Here is a 17,600-nt window from a genome sequence, read left to right as displayed (position 1 = left end):
GCTATTTTGAAACTTGATATTTTAAAATTTTGGTAAGGAAATTTTCAAATTAGGAGTCCACTACTCCTGTAACACAACTGCTCGATGTCCCCTCTTCTCCTGTTTTCTTCCTCACCTGATGACCTTTGGCAAGGTCGGAGAGACGAATCACTTTAGGCTCATCTTCTTTTCTTTGTTGTATGAGGGTTATGCGGCTAAATTATTAATAATTTACGTCTCTGACTTTCCATTTTATTTATTTTTTGTTTTTATGATCTCTGCCGACCTATTTTTTTAGTTTAACTTTTATTTTTATTTTTATAGAAACGTTTTTATTTATTTTATTGCAATCATTACAACCAGTTGCTCTTTAGCAGTTTTATTTTGATCATGGATCTTTTTTGAACGTAGTAAATTTTAAAGCTTTTATATCGGGCTATGTTACTCCTTGGTATTAGGCACTGCTGTTTTTTATGTATTTAGAGAATAAGAGTATATTTTGCTACTCAACTACAGGGAGCAAAAACAAATGTAATTGTTAGAAATTAAGACTTTGCACTCTCAGCCAAAATCTGTACGCCATCTTACTTCCTCACTGTACCCGCTCACTGTAGAGTACATGCCCTCGCATAGGTTCTGCCCTCACTGTTTCTGTCCAGCCTCACCATAAACGTACTCTATCGTCACAAGGAAACCATTTATCTTGCTTCTAGTCACGAACGACTGCCGTCTGTGGCAAGCCTCATGGTTAATAATTTCCACCAAGAAAATACACTTAATCTCTATTCACCTTAAACCAGAGTGTGCACCCCCTCAGTCAGGCCAAGCAACGCTCACGTAGGGCATATTTATGCATCACTAAGTAATCGAGTGGAAGAGCAATTATAGAGAAGGCACATACAAGGGATACTAAGAAAAACTGTGCACACACCCAAGGTCTGGCCGTGGCAGATGAGGACGTGATATACTGGCAGAATGTGTGCTACAAATGTCTCAACCACATCAAAGCATAAAACATAACAAACCTATGTTAACTAATGTTACTAAGCACCTAAACCAAACTGTTCCACAAAAGTTACTTTTGTGCTCCAAATATCACATTCAAACTCAAGCAGAAAGGCATACATATCAAACATTATTGAATACTACCAAACAGCCAGTCATTTAGCAACGGTTGTGTATTGTTTTTTGACAACACAGGAATACTTTGCTCATCAGTACTGACTGAGATGAAAGTAGCCACTGAAACTACACAATGGTTGTCACTTGGTACAAGTGCTGGAGTAACAAAAGGAATGACAGCATTCATGCTGAAATAGTAAGGCCAGACAAATGCAGACAGCAGAAAATTCAAGGCAGAAAGATGTTCTGATGATGTCCAAAAAGTCTACATTTCAAAATAAAATTATTAAGTTATTGTTGGGTCGCCTAAACATGCCGAAAATACTGTCTGACCCCTTGCCGTGTTATCAATTCTGGTTCTAATCCACATGATCTCACTAAATAGAGCTAAGGACCTCACCAATACAGCTAAAGTGATACCCACTGCGTACCCAATCAAACTGAATGAATCAAGAAAGCAAATCCAATATAAAACTAGATACTCATTCTCAAGCAAATGGACCACATTGTGCTCTGGTCATTGACTTACTTGCTTGACTTTCGGTTCACTGAGGAAGAATAGCTCTTTCTTACGTTTTAGATACACTTCAGTTCAATGGTACTCCTTATCCAGTTATCAGACCCATAGATTTATTAGGTTTAAGATGGTAGTGGGGCAAATGCCTGCTCAAACAATAATTTTAACAAGTATCACACAACTGAATCTCGACTGTCTCCAGTCATTTTTAAATATATTTCTCAGTTACTCACAGGAAGCTTGAGGGCCTTCTTTGAGCAATACACTGCAGATACAGGACCTATAGCCAGTGGTATTTACACATGGGAACAGAACAGAATCAATTATGCAAATCTTACATCTTCTGGGTGACCCTCCATCTTCGAGACAGAGAGAGCCTCTACATTTATCCATATGTGGTACATATGCTCCAAATCAAGGCTCTGTGAAAAACCTGTGTTTGCATATTTAAGCCCCTCAATGAAGGGCCTGCCACTTACATCGCAAGCAAATTGCTATATGTTTTTACTGGTAAACTCTTGCCTTTTTCAGTCACTATTCAAATAGTCTTAGTAAATATCACCACAGGACTAACTTATTGAAACGTTCCATACTTGGCACTCTCTCTACTTCAGGTTAGTGATCATTTCAAATATGAAGCAGAAGCAGCTGCAAAGGAAAGACATCTCTATTAGGCTAGAGAGCTCTTGTCGTCTATTAATTAGGTACAGAAAATAGTAATCCTATCTCAAAGGCTGTTGATTACTACATCACAATGCATTAACTGTCCACAACTCAGCTTCCTCTTCTATTGCTGCCTGATTTTAAGGATGCTTTCGACCGTATTCAGTGCACCGATGTATTTTTGCTTCGTTCGTGCTACAGAAATAACATATACACAGATTTATTACAAACATGATCTATGATCAATCTACCTATGAAGCAACGTTTTTCGTTATTTTTCATTAAAGTATTTAAGATCTACAACAGGCAATCATCTGACAGTTTCAACATTGAGAAGATCATTTGGAAGTGGTACTAACTGTGGGAGATGCAAGTCTATAAAGTGCCACGGCTCTTTCCACTAAAGAACCTGAAAAAGAGGTCACGGCTCATAGTTGAGAAATAAACCAATCACACTTAGCTTTTCACTATCCTTTTTATTCTATACGCTTTGTAATTAAAGAAGCACTTTAACTGCCACGTACTGAGTGAAAGTATTTTGACACAGCATTCTGGGAAAATACATAAATAACCATTCGTATGTAATTCATACGTTTGTGACATAAAAATCACAGAGAATGAATTTCAAACTGGACTATTTCATTCTCTTGAAGAAGCTAACAATTATGCCAAGGCTAAAAGGCGGATCTCTGATTAAAATGTGTCCGTTTCTCACCTTGGTCAGGTATCTCCTTGAGAAGCCCTCTTCTGATCAGCTCTTCTCTACTCTGCCTTGTTGATATCTTCCTCTCCAACACTTGATAAAAAGAAAACAACGTTAACTAATTGAATACAAGGATGCATACGTAACATGACAATACATTGCAGCAAAGACCCCCGGAGAGTGTGTGTTTACATGCTTGTGAAATAATTAATATAAGCACTTTAGAATGCCATAAGAAGGCCCTATATCATTCCCAATAGGTCAACCGGCTAATAACAGTAGTAGGAAGAAGACATAGGGCTTGATTTATTTGCATTTAGGTGGCCCTCCTAAATTTTGTTATGAGCCATCTGCGCACAGACTTGTCATGACAAACACAGGGTCTGCTCTATTCCCTTTGAATTCCACACAATATGGCACTGTGTCTTATTCTAAATTATTCATGAACTACCAGCCATAATTGTTTATCTTTATAAGAACATTTCAGCAGTCATTACATCACAAAATTGGCATACGTTATTCTCACTAAATTAATTCTAGCTGTGTATGAAAGTGAACTTCATTATGAGCAAACATAGTGCATCCTTTTAATTTCACCCAGAGAATTCACCTGCTGAAAGAAGCCGAAATTTCCAGGTGAAAATCTGGGGCAAAATGAAGATCTGCTGGTGGAATCTGGCCCACAATTGTTAATTTGATTGCTAATTCCTTATTTCCAAGGAAACCTTTGTGATCCCACTTGTAATTGTTCACTGACTTTCCCTCCCGAGAGTTACAGGTATCCTTGGCACCAGTAAAACCCAGTGTTTGACTTACAAGGTGGTATATAGGGGCTGTGTACCTAATTCTGTAACATATGTTGTATTTTCATTGGGCTACAACACATGGCTTCTTGTAAGTGATGAGTTGACAAGCTTCCTCCAACAGAAAGATTATATATAAAGAGGGTGAACCAGAATCTCTGCATGCGTTCTGGCTGCATAACGTGGTTAAAATACCATTGCGCATATCACATCTAACCTCTACCCCTTTTTAATACATATGGACATAATCTGTCTTTTTGCAAATCCCTTTCTATGGCCTAGAACAACCGAGAAAATGCTGAAAGCGTATAAGGCTGTGCAGTCAAATTTCCAGAGCAAACAATAAGAAATACTCCTGGCCGACTCCTTGAGACTTCTCTTCTTTGAAAGACAAATCCAGTATCTCCACCAAGATCTTGATCTCAAAAGCATGCTTTTTGTGATTTAGTGTGAACCCGTTCAGTATTTTTTGAGATATTAAGGCTAAAAAAACATTGTATATTTCATGCAACGGGTGGTCCACAAAGCAGAGAGATCTCAAGATGAGATCTGACTGGGTGGCACAATAAAGTCCCTTGTAATATACATGCACAAGCACCTTGCAGTGACTTATGTTCATAAATAATGCCAGAAATATTGATGCACTTCATTAATTAGTAGCACTTTAAGAGAGAAAATAAGTAATTTTTCCTTATAAAATGCACCAGCACCTTCTTCATATTCGCTGTATTGATCATATAAATCAAAGGTCCAGTGCGGTGAAGAGATCTAACATATATATTTACACACAATGTACTTTATTAAGCATTAGTACTTTAAAGAATATGTTTAAAAAACTAAAAGCTTGATTCATGTATGTGTACATGAATGCCTTTGGCACTAGTCACTTGCATAAATAGTTCTATGTATCAATTTCCTGTATAATCCAACGATGGAACTAAGTAATGCAGAACAGTTCATAGAAAAGTATAAATTAGTTCATCAATATCTTGTCATTTAAAACTGTCTGCCGTTGATCAAGATCATGTTGAAATTGTACTATATTTATAATTGAGACACCCAGTTTTTACTGATTGTTGCAAATAAATACAGACAGAAAACAATCTGTTGCTTGTCTGAATTTATTTTAAAAAATGGACGTGAGTTGTAGTTACCTTATGGCACAAATTATAGTTACTTGAAATAACTATAACAGCTGAATTTCTATGGTTTTGTGCCTGTAAAATCTGAACTTAACTATGACATCTCTGTAATCTTAGATTTTTTAGTGAATTTCTATGTTTTTGTAAATTATATTTCCTAACTATTAAATCCATGCAACATTTGTTTATTTTCAGTGAATTTCTATGTTTTTTTTTTGTAATGTTAAGTAAGATGCCCATTGCAATGTACAGTGGGGGGTGGGTTGGAATCAGGACCAGGCTTGGTATGGTGCTGCCTGCCCATACTAAAATAAATATTATAGATTTTACCAGTTTGATTCAATCAAGATGGCTTCAGGTGTGCCCCACTTTTGTAATACGTAAGACTGTTAGCACTCTAGTTGTTATTGAGACCACTCTTTGGAGGCTGCAGTAGAGCACAAGGGAATCAACTGACAGGCTGCTCCTGTTGGAAGTACATGTTTTACTGAGAATGTCAGACTTTATACTGATGTGGCTAAGAAAGATAGTGTGAATTTACAGAAAATATGATCTCATTTTAGCTTCTGGAGCACCTTCCATAACCTCTATGGGAAAATCACGAGAAAACCGTTTTCTCTAAACATGATTCATGAAATTCCAGCAGAAGGCTTTTTCACAGGGTAAAATCACCTTAGAACACACCACAATCCTTACAAGTTGTATGGTACCATCAAGAAATTATTTATATTATAACTAAAATCTGTTATCACCATTTTTATGTTCTCCTTTTTGTGACCCTCAATACCCTCATGACCCTCAAAATATGCCATTCACTACAACGTATTTCAATGGGGTACTTTCATGTAGATTGGTCCCAAGATGGCTGCCAACACTTCTTGGTTGAAGTGCTGACAGCCAATCAGATCTCACCATGAGATATGTGCTTAGGCTCCGCCCTGATATATATTTATTTTTCCTTTAATAACTCCAAAACTACTTAACAGATTTACACCAAATAACAAAAGTCATGATCTGCGCACCAAGATCTAGCTTCCTTCCAAATTTGGTGTAGTTCCGTTCAGCAGTTAAGGCTCTTGTTGTGTCTAAAGCACCTATGAGAAAAAGCATTGGTAAAAGGTGTTTTGCCCTCCCCCATTTTTTCCCACAGCCCCCGCTTGATGGATCACCCCAAAACTTTGAACACAGCAGCTCAACTGACTGTTGCTTACGGTTTGAACATTTTGTGAAGATGCATCTAACAATGTAAAATTATTAGTAAAACAAAAACGCTTTTCCAATGGAAACTATATATATATATATATATATATATATATATATATATACTATTTGGCTCACATTTTAAACATACAAAACCTTAGAAATTCACATGTTAGGGCACAAGTTATAGTTTCTTGAGGTAACTCTAAGGTAACTTGCGCCCCCGCCATGCACATTTTTTCAGTCAAAAAATGTACTGCAAATATTACATTGATATTAAAAGTTATGCTATCAAAGATGTCATGAGTGCCTTAATCTGTGGGGTAATTAGCTCCGGGAGTAATATTTAGATCTGTTTCAGCAAGTGGGAGCATTTTCAAAGCTCCTGCCCACTGGGAGCAGACTTGGTGTTAGCTCCTGCTTGGCGTGAGATTTAAAATTGCTCCCGCCATGCTAGAGCAAACACAGGTTTCCCTGCCCACTAATTTTTTATATCTTTGTAATGTCTCTGAAGATGAAATACATCTGTATTGCTTTTCAACAGTAAACAGAGTCCCTATGTTTGTTTGTGTTATTTAGTAGTATTGGGCTGTGTTTACAGCCCACTTTGTGTTAATAACCTACCACATAAGGTTGTAATTCTTAATTGTATTTCTTATCTAGCTTTCTATTGGTTTTTCTGGTCTTATGACCAGACGTGCATTTCAAATGCCTTTCTAATACTAGTTATACTTAATTGCTGCAGACTAGTTTATTTTCTTACCTCATTTTGGTTTGGGGGAGTATTGTGCAAAATTAGGAGTCCAAACTGTATTTAAGCCAAACATTGTCCTCCTTACAAAATTAGGTCCTTCATAATATGTACTATTCTAAAGGCCAATCATCTAACTCTGTATATATTAGTCTGTCTGCCTTTGTATTCTTCAATCTTGTACGTCAGTGTAAGTGCAAGATGGCTAGGGTTCAGCTTGTTGGGCACCTTATTTTATTTTTGGACCAGAGAGCATGCCAAGAAAGTAGATGTTGAAAATGATTTAGGTATGAAAAGAAACTGGTGAAAGATGTTGAAATGGAATCAGTTACTCCCTGTACTTTCCTCTGTTAGAAAATGTGACCATCCCCACATTAAAGCTACCCACTGTGGTGGCAATTATATAGGACACTTAACTGGAGTTAGGCTGGAAACTGAGGTGAAGGAGACATTTTCCATCTTCATTTCTGTTTTCAAACACATATTTTGTGCTCTCAAATATTTATCAGAGACAAAAGTGGAAGTGATCTAATTTAAATGCAACTAAGTTTGAAAAGACTCAAAGACATGTCAACATGACAGAGCCAGCATTACTTTGAGATTATCAAATGTCTTCCATTTTTCATTTGAATAAAAAATATCTCAATTCAGCACTGTATCGTCCTGGTGGTGTACATTTGACTGCCTATGGAAGCCATCTTTTCATTTTAAACCAAAAACCTGGCTTGACAAACATATTTAAATGTGCTTAGTTAAAAAAACAAAAAACAAAGGCTCTTTTAAGGGCCGCCCTAAAATATGTCCAATTGTATGTTGTAGTATATCAATTCTTTTTTTTACATTTTAAATAGTGCAACAGTACTTTATAGATACTTTTATGAGAGTACTACGGTACCCTGTAAACTTAAAATATATATATATAAATCAAGAGAACTATTTTCCATACCTCTGAATAGTTAAATAAATTGCCTCATGCCTTCCTCTACATTAAAACACGAGTAATAGCCTATATTTCACATTAAACCACAGATCAAAGGCAACTGTGGTCTAAACAATATGGCTGTCTTTTCACTATGCAAGGGCTTTCACTAACCAATAAGATTGTGTTCCCTCATCACCAGGTACCGCTGTACCTGGCGATGAGGAAAGTATTGTGGTATACCATGGCACAATATATCAGTAAGTTTTTGTCCTATAATACTTAAAAACTACTGAACCAATTTAGATCAAGTAACAGAAAAGAACTTTCCACACTATAATCTATATTCCTGCCAAATTTCATGGAACTCCCTTCAGTAATATTGCTGCTACGTCTCTGTAAAAAGTCTATGGAAAATGCATTGGTGGAAAAATGTGTTTTGGGATCCCCCTTTTTTCTTTGCATTTCCTTAATGAATCACCACGAAACTGCATCAGTAGAAAAAAGAATAGGTCTTCAATCTTTCGTGGACATGTGTCCAATGATAACAAAGGAGCATGCAGGGGAACTCAAAGGGACCCACCCTTGACTGGCTAGTCAGAACTTGGACATTTTGTAAAATGCACTCAGGGCAGGGACTTGGTCCCCACTGACATTGTAGTGAAGGCCAGGTTCTGAGGATCACAGAAAGGAGCACATATAAAGAATGACAACAGATTTTAAGCACATTTATTGGTTGTAACATATTAGCTTTAGGATTTGTGATGCATTCTAGCCCTATGAAAAATGCTGACCAACTGCTGGGATTTGAGGAACCATGTTTAAATTAAAACTGTTTTCTCTCCTGATGTTCTCATAGAGGTTATGGAAGGTACTCCAGAAGCTAAAATGACAGCACATTTCCTTTAGAAGTTCACATTATCTTCCTCAGCCATGTTAGAACAAAAGTCTGATACTCTAGTACATTTACTTCCAATAGCTGCGGCAGTGTGTTAGGTAACTCACCAGTGTTCTACTGCCGCTTCCCTTAGTGCATTAATGACTACAGTGTTAACACTTGAACACATTAGGTGGTTCTTTCTGTAATAAATTATGGTTAGTGCTCTTGAAAGCTAAAAAAGAGAACATATTTTCTATGAGTTCTCAAATAGCTTCCTCATCTTTGTCAGTGAAGCATTTTGAGATTCAGGGTGAAACACCAGCAGCAGTCTCTGTCAGCTAACTCCCTAGTTCAACTGCAGTTTCCAACAATTGTAAAGAGCAACTATTGCACTAACATTCTTATTTATGGCACAGGTGTGGCACATCTGAAGCCATGTTAATGGAATCAAAGCTCAAAAATAGAGCATGTCCTCTAGAAATTAACAAAATGAGGGCTGTCCTTTTGTCACAGAAATTCGGTTAGTGCTTTTAGAAACTAAAAGTAGGTACATTTTCTATGAGTTCTCAAATATCTTCCTCATCCATTCAGTGAAACATTCTGTCAGTTAACTCCTAGTAGTCAACTGCAGCATCCCCACATAGTTCTAGGCAACAACCAGAGCTCTCACATTTTGCATTCAAGACAAAAGTGAGGCACTCTTGAACGCCATTTAGTTATAATAGGAGTTGTTGAATTTAAAGCATTCTTAAAGAGCAGGATTGAGTAAATGAGCATTGAAACATTAATGCAGGCATGAAAACAAAGGGTTACAATATGAGAGATGTGTGGGGTTTTAGTAATCCGAAGCATGCTGTTTTTAAATGGGTTAAAAGTAGTTTATTAGAGACATCTGCATAAGTACAACATCCCCTTTCTACATCTCTTTACTTAACCTACCCATTGGCTGCTCCCTAGTTTCAAAATATTAACATTTGGTAAACAAATATTTTATATATCCACTTAAAAAGGTTAAAATTCTGTTATAGTTATGTGCTAATGTGTTAAAAGAAAATTTGAAATTCACTGAAAAAACTGTTAAAGTGATGATATAGTTAGGAGTTGGGAAGAGCTAAGAGCCAACAAATAAACCAACCATCACTGAAATAAGCCATTTCTATTTTAGTGAACTAACAAAAACTTGGACCCCTATCATACACTTATGCTTTGATATATTACATCCCTCATGACATATTAAATGACATCATGTTTGACATCAATCATGAGATCCCAGTCATAGCTTCTGTCCAGACACTGTATCCAATCTATTGGGACATGAACTCAGTGCTGAGGCTACAGGAAGGCCATTCATCCAACCCTTAGCAAGTCTCAAGTCTCTACTGTACACGATCTTCAGCCATACATGGGAAATGTTTGACACATAGCTTAGCCTGTGGCCAAAGGGACTGCCAAACTCATAATGTTGTCAAAAATATTCTTCCATCTGAGCTCTGTCCTGGATAGTTTTAGGGTGATCAGTCAAGCATAGGGCAAGGAAAAAAGGGGTAGGGTGCTAAAACACATTTCCCCCCATTTATTTTTCCACGGCAAAAAAAGACTACAACCCAAACAGCTAAATGGAATTACACCAAAATTGGCCAAAAAAGCAAGATTGTGGTCCAGAAAATGTGCTTTTTGTGATTTGGTGTAATTATTTTCAGTCATTTCATAGTTATTAAAGTAAAAAAAAAAAAAAGATATTTCACACTGCAGAGGCTCTGCGGAGCCAATAGCTCTCAAAATGCGATCTAACTGGTTGCCACCACATCAATAAAGATGACATGGCAGTCATTGTTGGACTCATGGACTCAATCCCCTGTCATACGAACTAAAAAAGTAAAGGGATACCCTACCCCCCTGGGCCTAGTGGGGAGATGAGATCCCAGAGGGATTTCCTGCAGGCAGAAAACATTTATTATTCACTTGGCACCGTGGGTCCTGGTATTGATTAAACAAAATACAATGTGGCAAACTCCTGACATTTCCCCCCAAACCCCCTCCCCAAAAACCAGGGCCCGTGTGGGGGGCATGGCTTTTTATGGGGAAGGGGCATGTGGCCTCCCTGCCCAAACCGTGCTTCAATGAGGGAGCTGTGTACCGAGTTGGAGTCTGAGCTGCTGCCAGCCATTCGCCAACCTACAGCCACTCCTCCAACTGTGCAGATTGTCTCCGTCCTCCATTTCTTGGCCACTGGTTCATTCCAGGGGATAGTGGGAATGGCAACAGACATGTCTCATCCTATGTTCAGCAATGTTGTTGTATTTGGGTAATGTAATTGTTGATGTCCTCTTTAAGAAACTATTGTGTGGGAATTTAGAATGCCGGGGGAGAGAATGTGGAGAAGGAAAAACTGAGGGTTAGGCATTCGGAGGACGCATAGACGGGAATTAGACATGTCATCTTCAAATGGAAATAAACGCTATTTAATATTACCGAGCCCTGCATGAAGATTATTACAAATGTGTTGGGGAAAGTCTTGTCTGCCTTAGTCAAGCATATGGACAGCTACATTCAATTTCCCAAACCTGTAGATATGCCCAGTGTGAAGGCTGATTTCTGTGCATTGGGACATATCCCTCGTGTGATTGGGTTCATAGATGGCACACACATTGCATTAATACCACCCAGGGCTAATGAGAAAGTGTATAGGAACCGTAAGGGCGTTTACTCCATGAATGTGCAGCTGGTCTGCTTAGCTGTCCAGTACATCTCCCAGGTGACTACAAGGTTTCCAGGGTCTGTCCATGATTCGTACATGCTCAGGAATAGTAGTGTCCCATGGTTGATGGCGCCTCTACAAAGACTGAGGGCCTACCTCATCGGTGAGTATGATGAGTGTATATGTCATCACTGTTACCCCAGCCTTACTACTCAGTCTGTTTGTGACATTGAGGAATGTCAATTTTGGTTTACCCTATCCACAGGTGAATCTGGTTATCCCAATCTCTCCTGGCTGCTGATACCGGTGAGGAATCCAAGGACCAGGGCTGAGGAACAGTACAATGAGGCTCATGGGAGAACAAGAAGGGTGGTTGAAAGGACAATTGGTCTCTTGAAGGCAAGGTTCAGATGTCTGAACATCTCTGGGGATTACCTGCAGTACTCACCACAGAAGATGTGCCAGATTGTGGAGGCCTGCTGCATGCTCCACAATCTGGCACTAAGGAGGAACATCCCATTTAGGAGCCGGTATTTTATAAATGTGGAAGAGGGCGTGCAGCATCCCTCTGTATTTTAAAAATGTGAAGGTGCATACAGTCCACCTCCACGAGCAATGGTGTGGTCCAGGGGACCCCATCTCCCAGGGCCAACTCAGGGATGATGTCAAGCGAAGTCTTCGTGTGCTCTCAAATGGTGGGAGCAGAAAGGACAAACTTTTCTCCCTGCCTGCGATCTCGGAGAGGAAAACACAGAATTGCTCTCGCTCGACAACAGAGTCATTATAATGCCTTTCAAAGGCTTTTTAATCATTTGTTTGTAGCCTGGTGGTGCCCCTAGAGGGGGCAAAGGACACTTCCAAGCATTTTTTTAATGTTGTTGGGGGGTCGCAGGACTGCATCAGTTGCAGTCCCCAAGTAACATTAAAAAAATCCATAACCCCATGAGATCTTACTTTATTTTTTGAAGCACTCCTAGCCCATCAATTTGATTGCAGGGATCCCATGGGGTTGGTTCTATGGCTGGACTTTGTGGCTTGAAAAATGTTTTTAAAAAACAGATATTAAACTTTTATTCATAAAAGTATTTATTGTTTTTTTTCGTGACACTCAGTTTTATTAAACATTGCTATCAGTGTGTGTATATATAAAATATACATTTGATTATGGTTATTGGTGACTTTTAGACAAAGACAGGTCTGCAATATATCTGTTGATTTGCTGAGCTACCGATAAAACTGATAAAGCCACTAGACCTGCTTTTTATATTTTGGTGTTCTGACCCTTTAACAAAGCCAGTCGGTTGGTCTTTTCTTACTTAAAATGACACCCTTTGTTTGTTACATCATTTAGACAGCCATGTGCACCAGCAGGGCGTTGGCCAGGCCCTTCTGCCAACCACACGCGTAGGGGAGCACTGGGTACCCGGGGAGGTTTGGGTGCAGGGCCTTGCCAAAGGACAGGTCCTGCTCCAACCCTACGCTATGCTCGGCTGTACACAGTAATGGACATCTTACTTTACATTTTTTTTAAAACAAACAACATAGAAATTTACTGACAAAACAAAAGGTTAAATGGACGTTTCTGTTTGGTGAACATGACACTTAAAATATACTGCTTTGATCGAACAAAATCACTAACATCCACCAGTTATCTCAAGTAACTAATTGTTGCTAAAAAGTAACTATAAAGTGTGCCCTCGCCATGCACAGTTAATTCATTCATTTATCACATCTCTTAAGACAGATTCTAGGACATTACTGATAATGTCACTGCAGCATGTTAAATGACATAATTGATGACAACACTGTGTATGGCAGAGCAGTTATAGATACTCTAGGGCATGAGTTAGTTACTTGAGGTTACCATAACTAGTAAATTTCAGTAGTTTTCTTCGTTTAAAAAAGTGAGTTTTAACTGACATTTTCAACTATCTATAACGTTCCTTTAATCTTTGTTTTTTTCATTGAATATATATATAAAGGCGAATATATATATAAAGGTTAAAGATAGGTTATAGTTAGGACAAATATTATTTCTATAGAAAAATAACTTAAACTACACAAAAATTAGAAATTTAAAAAGTTATAGTTAAAACCTAAAGTTATGATTTCCACCCCAACCAAAACTATCTAGAACTTGCACACCTTTGTACAGAGTGCTATAAACTTGCTTGACATACTAAATCATCTATAACTTGTCCTGCTACCATAACAGTACTGCCATAAACGATACCCTTTGAGATGGCATAAGTGTTTGTTATGAACATGCTATTGGTGATGTAATATGAAAGGGGATAAGCAGTGCACTGTAAAGGTGCATCCTTATTATACTGTGTAATTTATCCTTTACTTATCTTTTGGCCATCCACTGCAATCTTTTACCAAAGCAGAGAGAATCCTTGACGCCGCTTTAGTCTCTGAGAAGCCAGGAGAAGAGCAAATTTTTCATGGCGAGCACTGGCAGGTAAAGAGACTGCAGCCCTCTACAGGAAAAGGGAGTGTCCTTCAATCTAAATTCTCCCAAGTCGATTAATTCTATTTTTATGTGCATAATTAATTAATTTCAGGAAGCAGCCAATAGACACTGCAATAGACATCCCTAGGCATTACAACTTAAAACCCACTTCTGAAAAAGTCAAACAGAAAAGAGACGGAGGGTTACTTAAATCTTAATGGGTTCCAACCAACCCGCCGCATCAGTAGCAGGCTTTACTTTTGCACCCTAATGTAGAACTATTCACCATACTTAAAGATTTTCACCTACTTAGTATGGATCTTTGCCCTTTGTTTTTTAAGCCGCTCTGTATTTCTCTTTATTTTTTACTCCCAAAGTAGAGTGTTAGAGAAAAACACGTTAAAAAACAATCAAAGTGTCTTGTGTGCAGTTTAACTCCTTGCTCATGAGGGTCATTGTTGGTAGACCTGGGTGGGAAAACTCATTGGACGCAGGCCCGCTGCAAGAGCTTTAGTGACGCAGGCAGCTGGGTAAAATTTTCCTATTGGTAGATAGTGCAAGCTGGATCTCTTCTATTTCAAAGGTTGGTGGGTCCATCACCTATAAATGAGGAGCAAGAACCACAAATTCGGTGTGCCTGTTTATAGCAGTTCACACTGTACAAAAATCTAAATGATTGTCTTAGTGTTAATTTGCAGAATTACAACTATCTGCTAAAATAATATCAAACCACAGGCACAGCCACCTGAGCAGTGGTTGTAAAATCCACAGCTTGAAAAATTACGATTAAGTAATATAGTCTAACTGCACAGTTTTGAGAGTTGACAAAGGACGTAGGTAAGGAACTCAAAGTCATCCGCTAAAACTGGCACACGGAAAGCCTTGTGATGACGTGCACCCCACGAATGTGAAAATGGGAGGTACAGTAGTGTTTTCAACATTCAAAACTACGTCAAGTAGATAATTTTCTCCTTGATGTTTTATTTTTACTTTGTGTAATCCTATGATATCTAATGTAAAATGTACGTAAAATGGATTGATTGAGCGGCACCCAACAGAATGTACTATGAGGACAAGTGTTATATGTTCAGTGTGTGAAACACTTTTGGAAAAATAAACCTCTACTGCCCCTCACTGCGAGTGGCCTCTTAATTCTAAACTGCATCTAAATTATTAGAACCGCTGTAACACCGCCATTGTCTCAAACAAGACAAGGGCCACGAGTCTCCAAAAGTATCAAGAGGATTGTCTATACAGCAGCAATAAATCGGAGACAGTATGCAAAAGAAAAGAAAAATGTGCCTCTAATGCGTTTTGTGTGGAAGGAACATATTTATCAATATGAATCCTGTCATTGAAATACATATATACCCCCCTTGCCTGGCAGTGCTCGGCCAGGACTTGCCGTCGTGGATTTACTAGAAACTCTCCAAAGCATGATGTACACCCCCCCCCCCCACCACCACCACCACCCCTTTTGCCTTTGGATTATCTCCAATTGCGCTCACTTATTCCAAGTTTCAGTTTCACCATGTGGCTCATATTTAGTGCCCCACGCACCGCCCCACTAGTCCGAGAATTTTTTCTACCGGATTCTGAGATAAAAATGTCTCTTATTTTCTACAACTTTTTTCTTTCCCTTCCGCACTCTCACGGCAGGAAGGTCATGGAAGAAATAAATGGAGCAACTGGCTCGTTTTCCACCATCACTAATTTACTACTCTTTCCATCTTACTGTCTCCCGCCTCAAATGCGCCCTCTGGATAATGGACAGGTGACTGGTTATTAAACAGGCCTACATAACCAGGACAGCATAGTTGCTAGATCCTGATTTTTCATCACATTGTAATAATGGATTAGGTCTACAAATTTTCAGTTTTTACACGGATAGAGAAATAAACCAATGTATATTTATGTTGGTAATATGTTGACAAGAAAATATATTTGTAGATTTACAGTATGGGGAGTCAAAAAAGAGATGCAATTTTCCTAAGAAGCTGCAGATGTTTTTATGGATTTGCACCTTCAGGTGAATTTCTTTGCATATTGTTGTGTTTTATGTAACCACTTACAGTGTTAAAACCCAAGCGGCATTCATGTGTGAGTGCAATACAATATTTCCAGACTGTTCACAGGCTGTAAACCTTCACGAAGGAGTGGCAGAACATTAGAGAACAAAGTACCAAATAACAGGCCTAGGTTTTCAGATGGAGTGGGATTTGTAGAGAAGACACATCTCAAATGTCGGAATGGGCCATTCTGGGACGATTGCCTGTTAACATATAGTGGGGGAAGTGTTTTTGTCAAATTATTAAAGTATGGACACATCGTGCCCCTGAGATCCCGCCCACTTCGACCTCTAATACTTACAAACATGTTTTATACATCTCTCACACCTGTGTTCCTTTTTTGCCTGTTCAGTCACTTTTCGCATTCGAACCAACAGCTGCTCTCCTTACTAACTGCATGACTGCCACTCCTTGATCCACCGACACGTTATTCTCTGAAATCGGCCAATCATTTCTTTATTTACTTCTCTTCTTTGTGTCTGTCTATTAATCATGTACTTTTCTGGTTTGTTTTCCTCACTCTTTACTGTTTCTCTTACATTTAAGATGTCTCTGGATCATTTTTTATCCCTCCTTACTGCTCACTGCAGTAGCCTTGACATTTCCTCCTGCTCTCTTTCGCTTCTCTATTTCGTCAATCTTCCTCAAAAGCGTTGACTGGACTATAATTTATTGAGCGTTGTTGTTGCATGCTAGTGAACTGGGATTGCCAGCCCACACCACTTCTCCCAAGAAGGCCTTCGATTTTTCTCCTTCACTACCCTGAGACAGTCAAGTGCTACAACGGGGTACTTGGTTCCAGTAAAATGGCAATTGAGGATTTATTACTTGTGCATGAATTACACTCACAACTAATAATCCTAAATCTTACAGTATTCAAGACAAACACTAAAATATCAGTCAATATATTGTGTGCACCTTGCACTATGGGTGCACATAATAGGCCTAAACCCGTTCTCAATTAAACTTGAACAAACAAAAACCACATGCAAATCTTGCGACAACAGAGTACCTGATTACGACATCTCATTTATACAGGAGCTCACTTAATCAATCTGTAGGAGCACTGTGCCAGGGGAGAATCCCAATAAGCCCAACTCTGCACTCAATCCTCCCAGTCAGTTAATTGAATGTCATTACATTGGGTAACAGTAACAACTGTTACAGTGTTTAGAAACATCATAAGTGGTATTTCTTCATAATAGAAACTATACGGATTACAGTCTATGAAGCACCTCTGAATTGTTTCTGAAATTTAAGCTGTGGAATTTAGGGTATTTCCTACAGAAGAAGGCTGAACGAAAAAAGCATAATATGGGGCTTAGGTGTATAAGTGGCATGTAACCTTTAACCCACATGATTTTTCCCCTGCAGTCTTTCTCAAGCAGGTAAGTGATTCCAATGGGTTTCATCAGCATCTTTTACCACACTGTACTTTGCTCCGCAGCTAAATATATATATGTATTTATTTTTTATATTATAATATATGTTTTTCTTTTTTTTTTTAAAGCTTTAAGGTGTGTTTAGTTGTAAAAGGGTGTAAGGGTGATTTTAGGGTTACAGGGTGGGTAGAGGTAAAGGAGGGTAACTGCATTTAGGGTTACGACTGGCTATAGCTGATGGTGATTTTGGGGTTAAGGGGTGGGTAGAGGAAAAAGGGAGGCAAGTGATTTTAGGGTTAAGGGTGGGCAGAGATACA

The 17,600-nt window shown here is 38.6% G+C and overlaps 1 protein-coding gene across 5 annotated transcripts in view; it reads right to left on the bottom strand.

The window, feature by feature from the left end:
• PHACTR2 (phosphatase and actin regulator 2) overlaps positions 1-17,600 on the bottom strand; it is a 786,224-nt gene that overhangs the window by 193,239 nt on the left and 575,385 nt on the right. For all 5 annotated transcript variants that reach the window (XM_069235123.1, XM_069235126.1, XM_069235127.1 and 2 more), the window contains one exon: positions 2,997-3,077. In XM_069235123.1, the coding sequence (XP_069091224.1) occupies positions 2,997-3,077 (81 nt within the window). The remainder of the gene's footprint in view (positions 1-2,996; positions 3,078-17,600) is intronic.

Source organism: Pleurodeles waltl, chromosome 5, assembly GCF_031143425.1.
Source record: "Pleurodeles waltl isolate 20211129_DDA chromosome 5, aPleWal1.hap1.20221129, whole genome shotgun sequence".
In the NCBI taxonomy this organism is placed as follows: domain Eukaryota; kingdom Metazoa; phylum Chordata; class Amphibia; order Caudata; family Salamandridae; genus Pleurodeles; species Pleurodeles waltl.
Note: the sequence above shows the minus strand (reverse complement) of the source record. Positions and strands in the feature narration are given on the sequence as shown.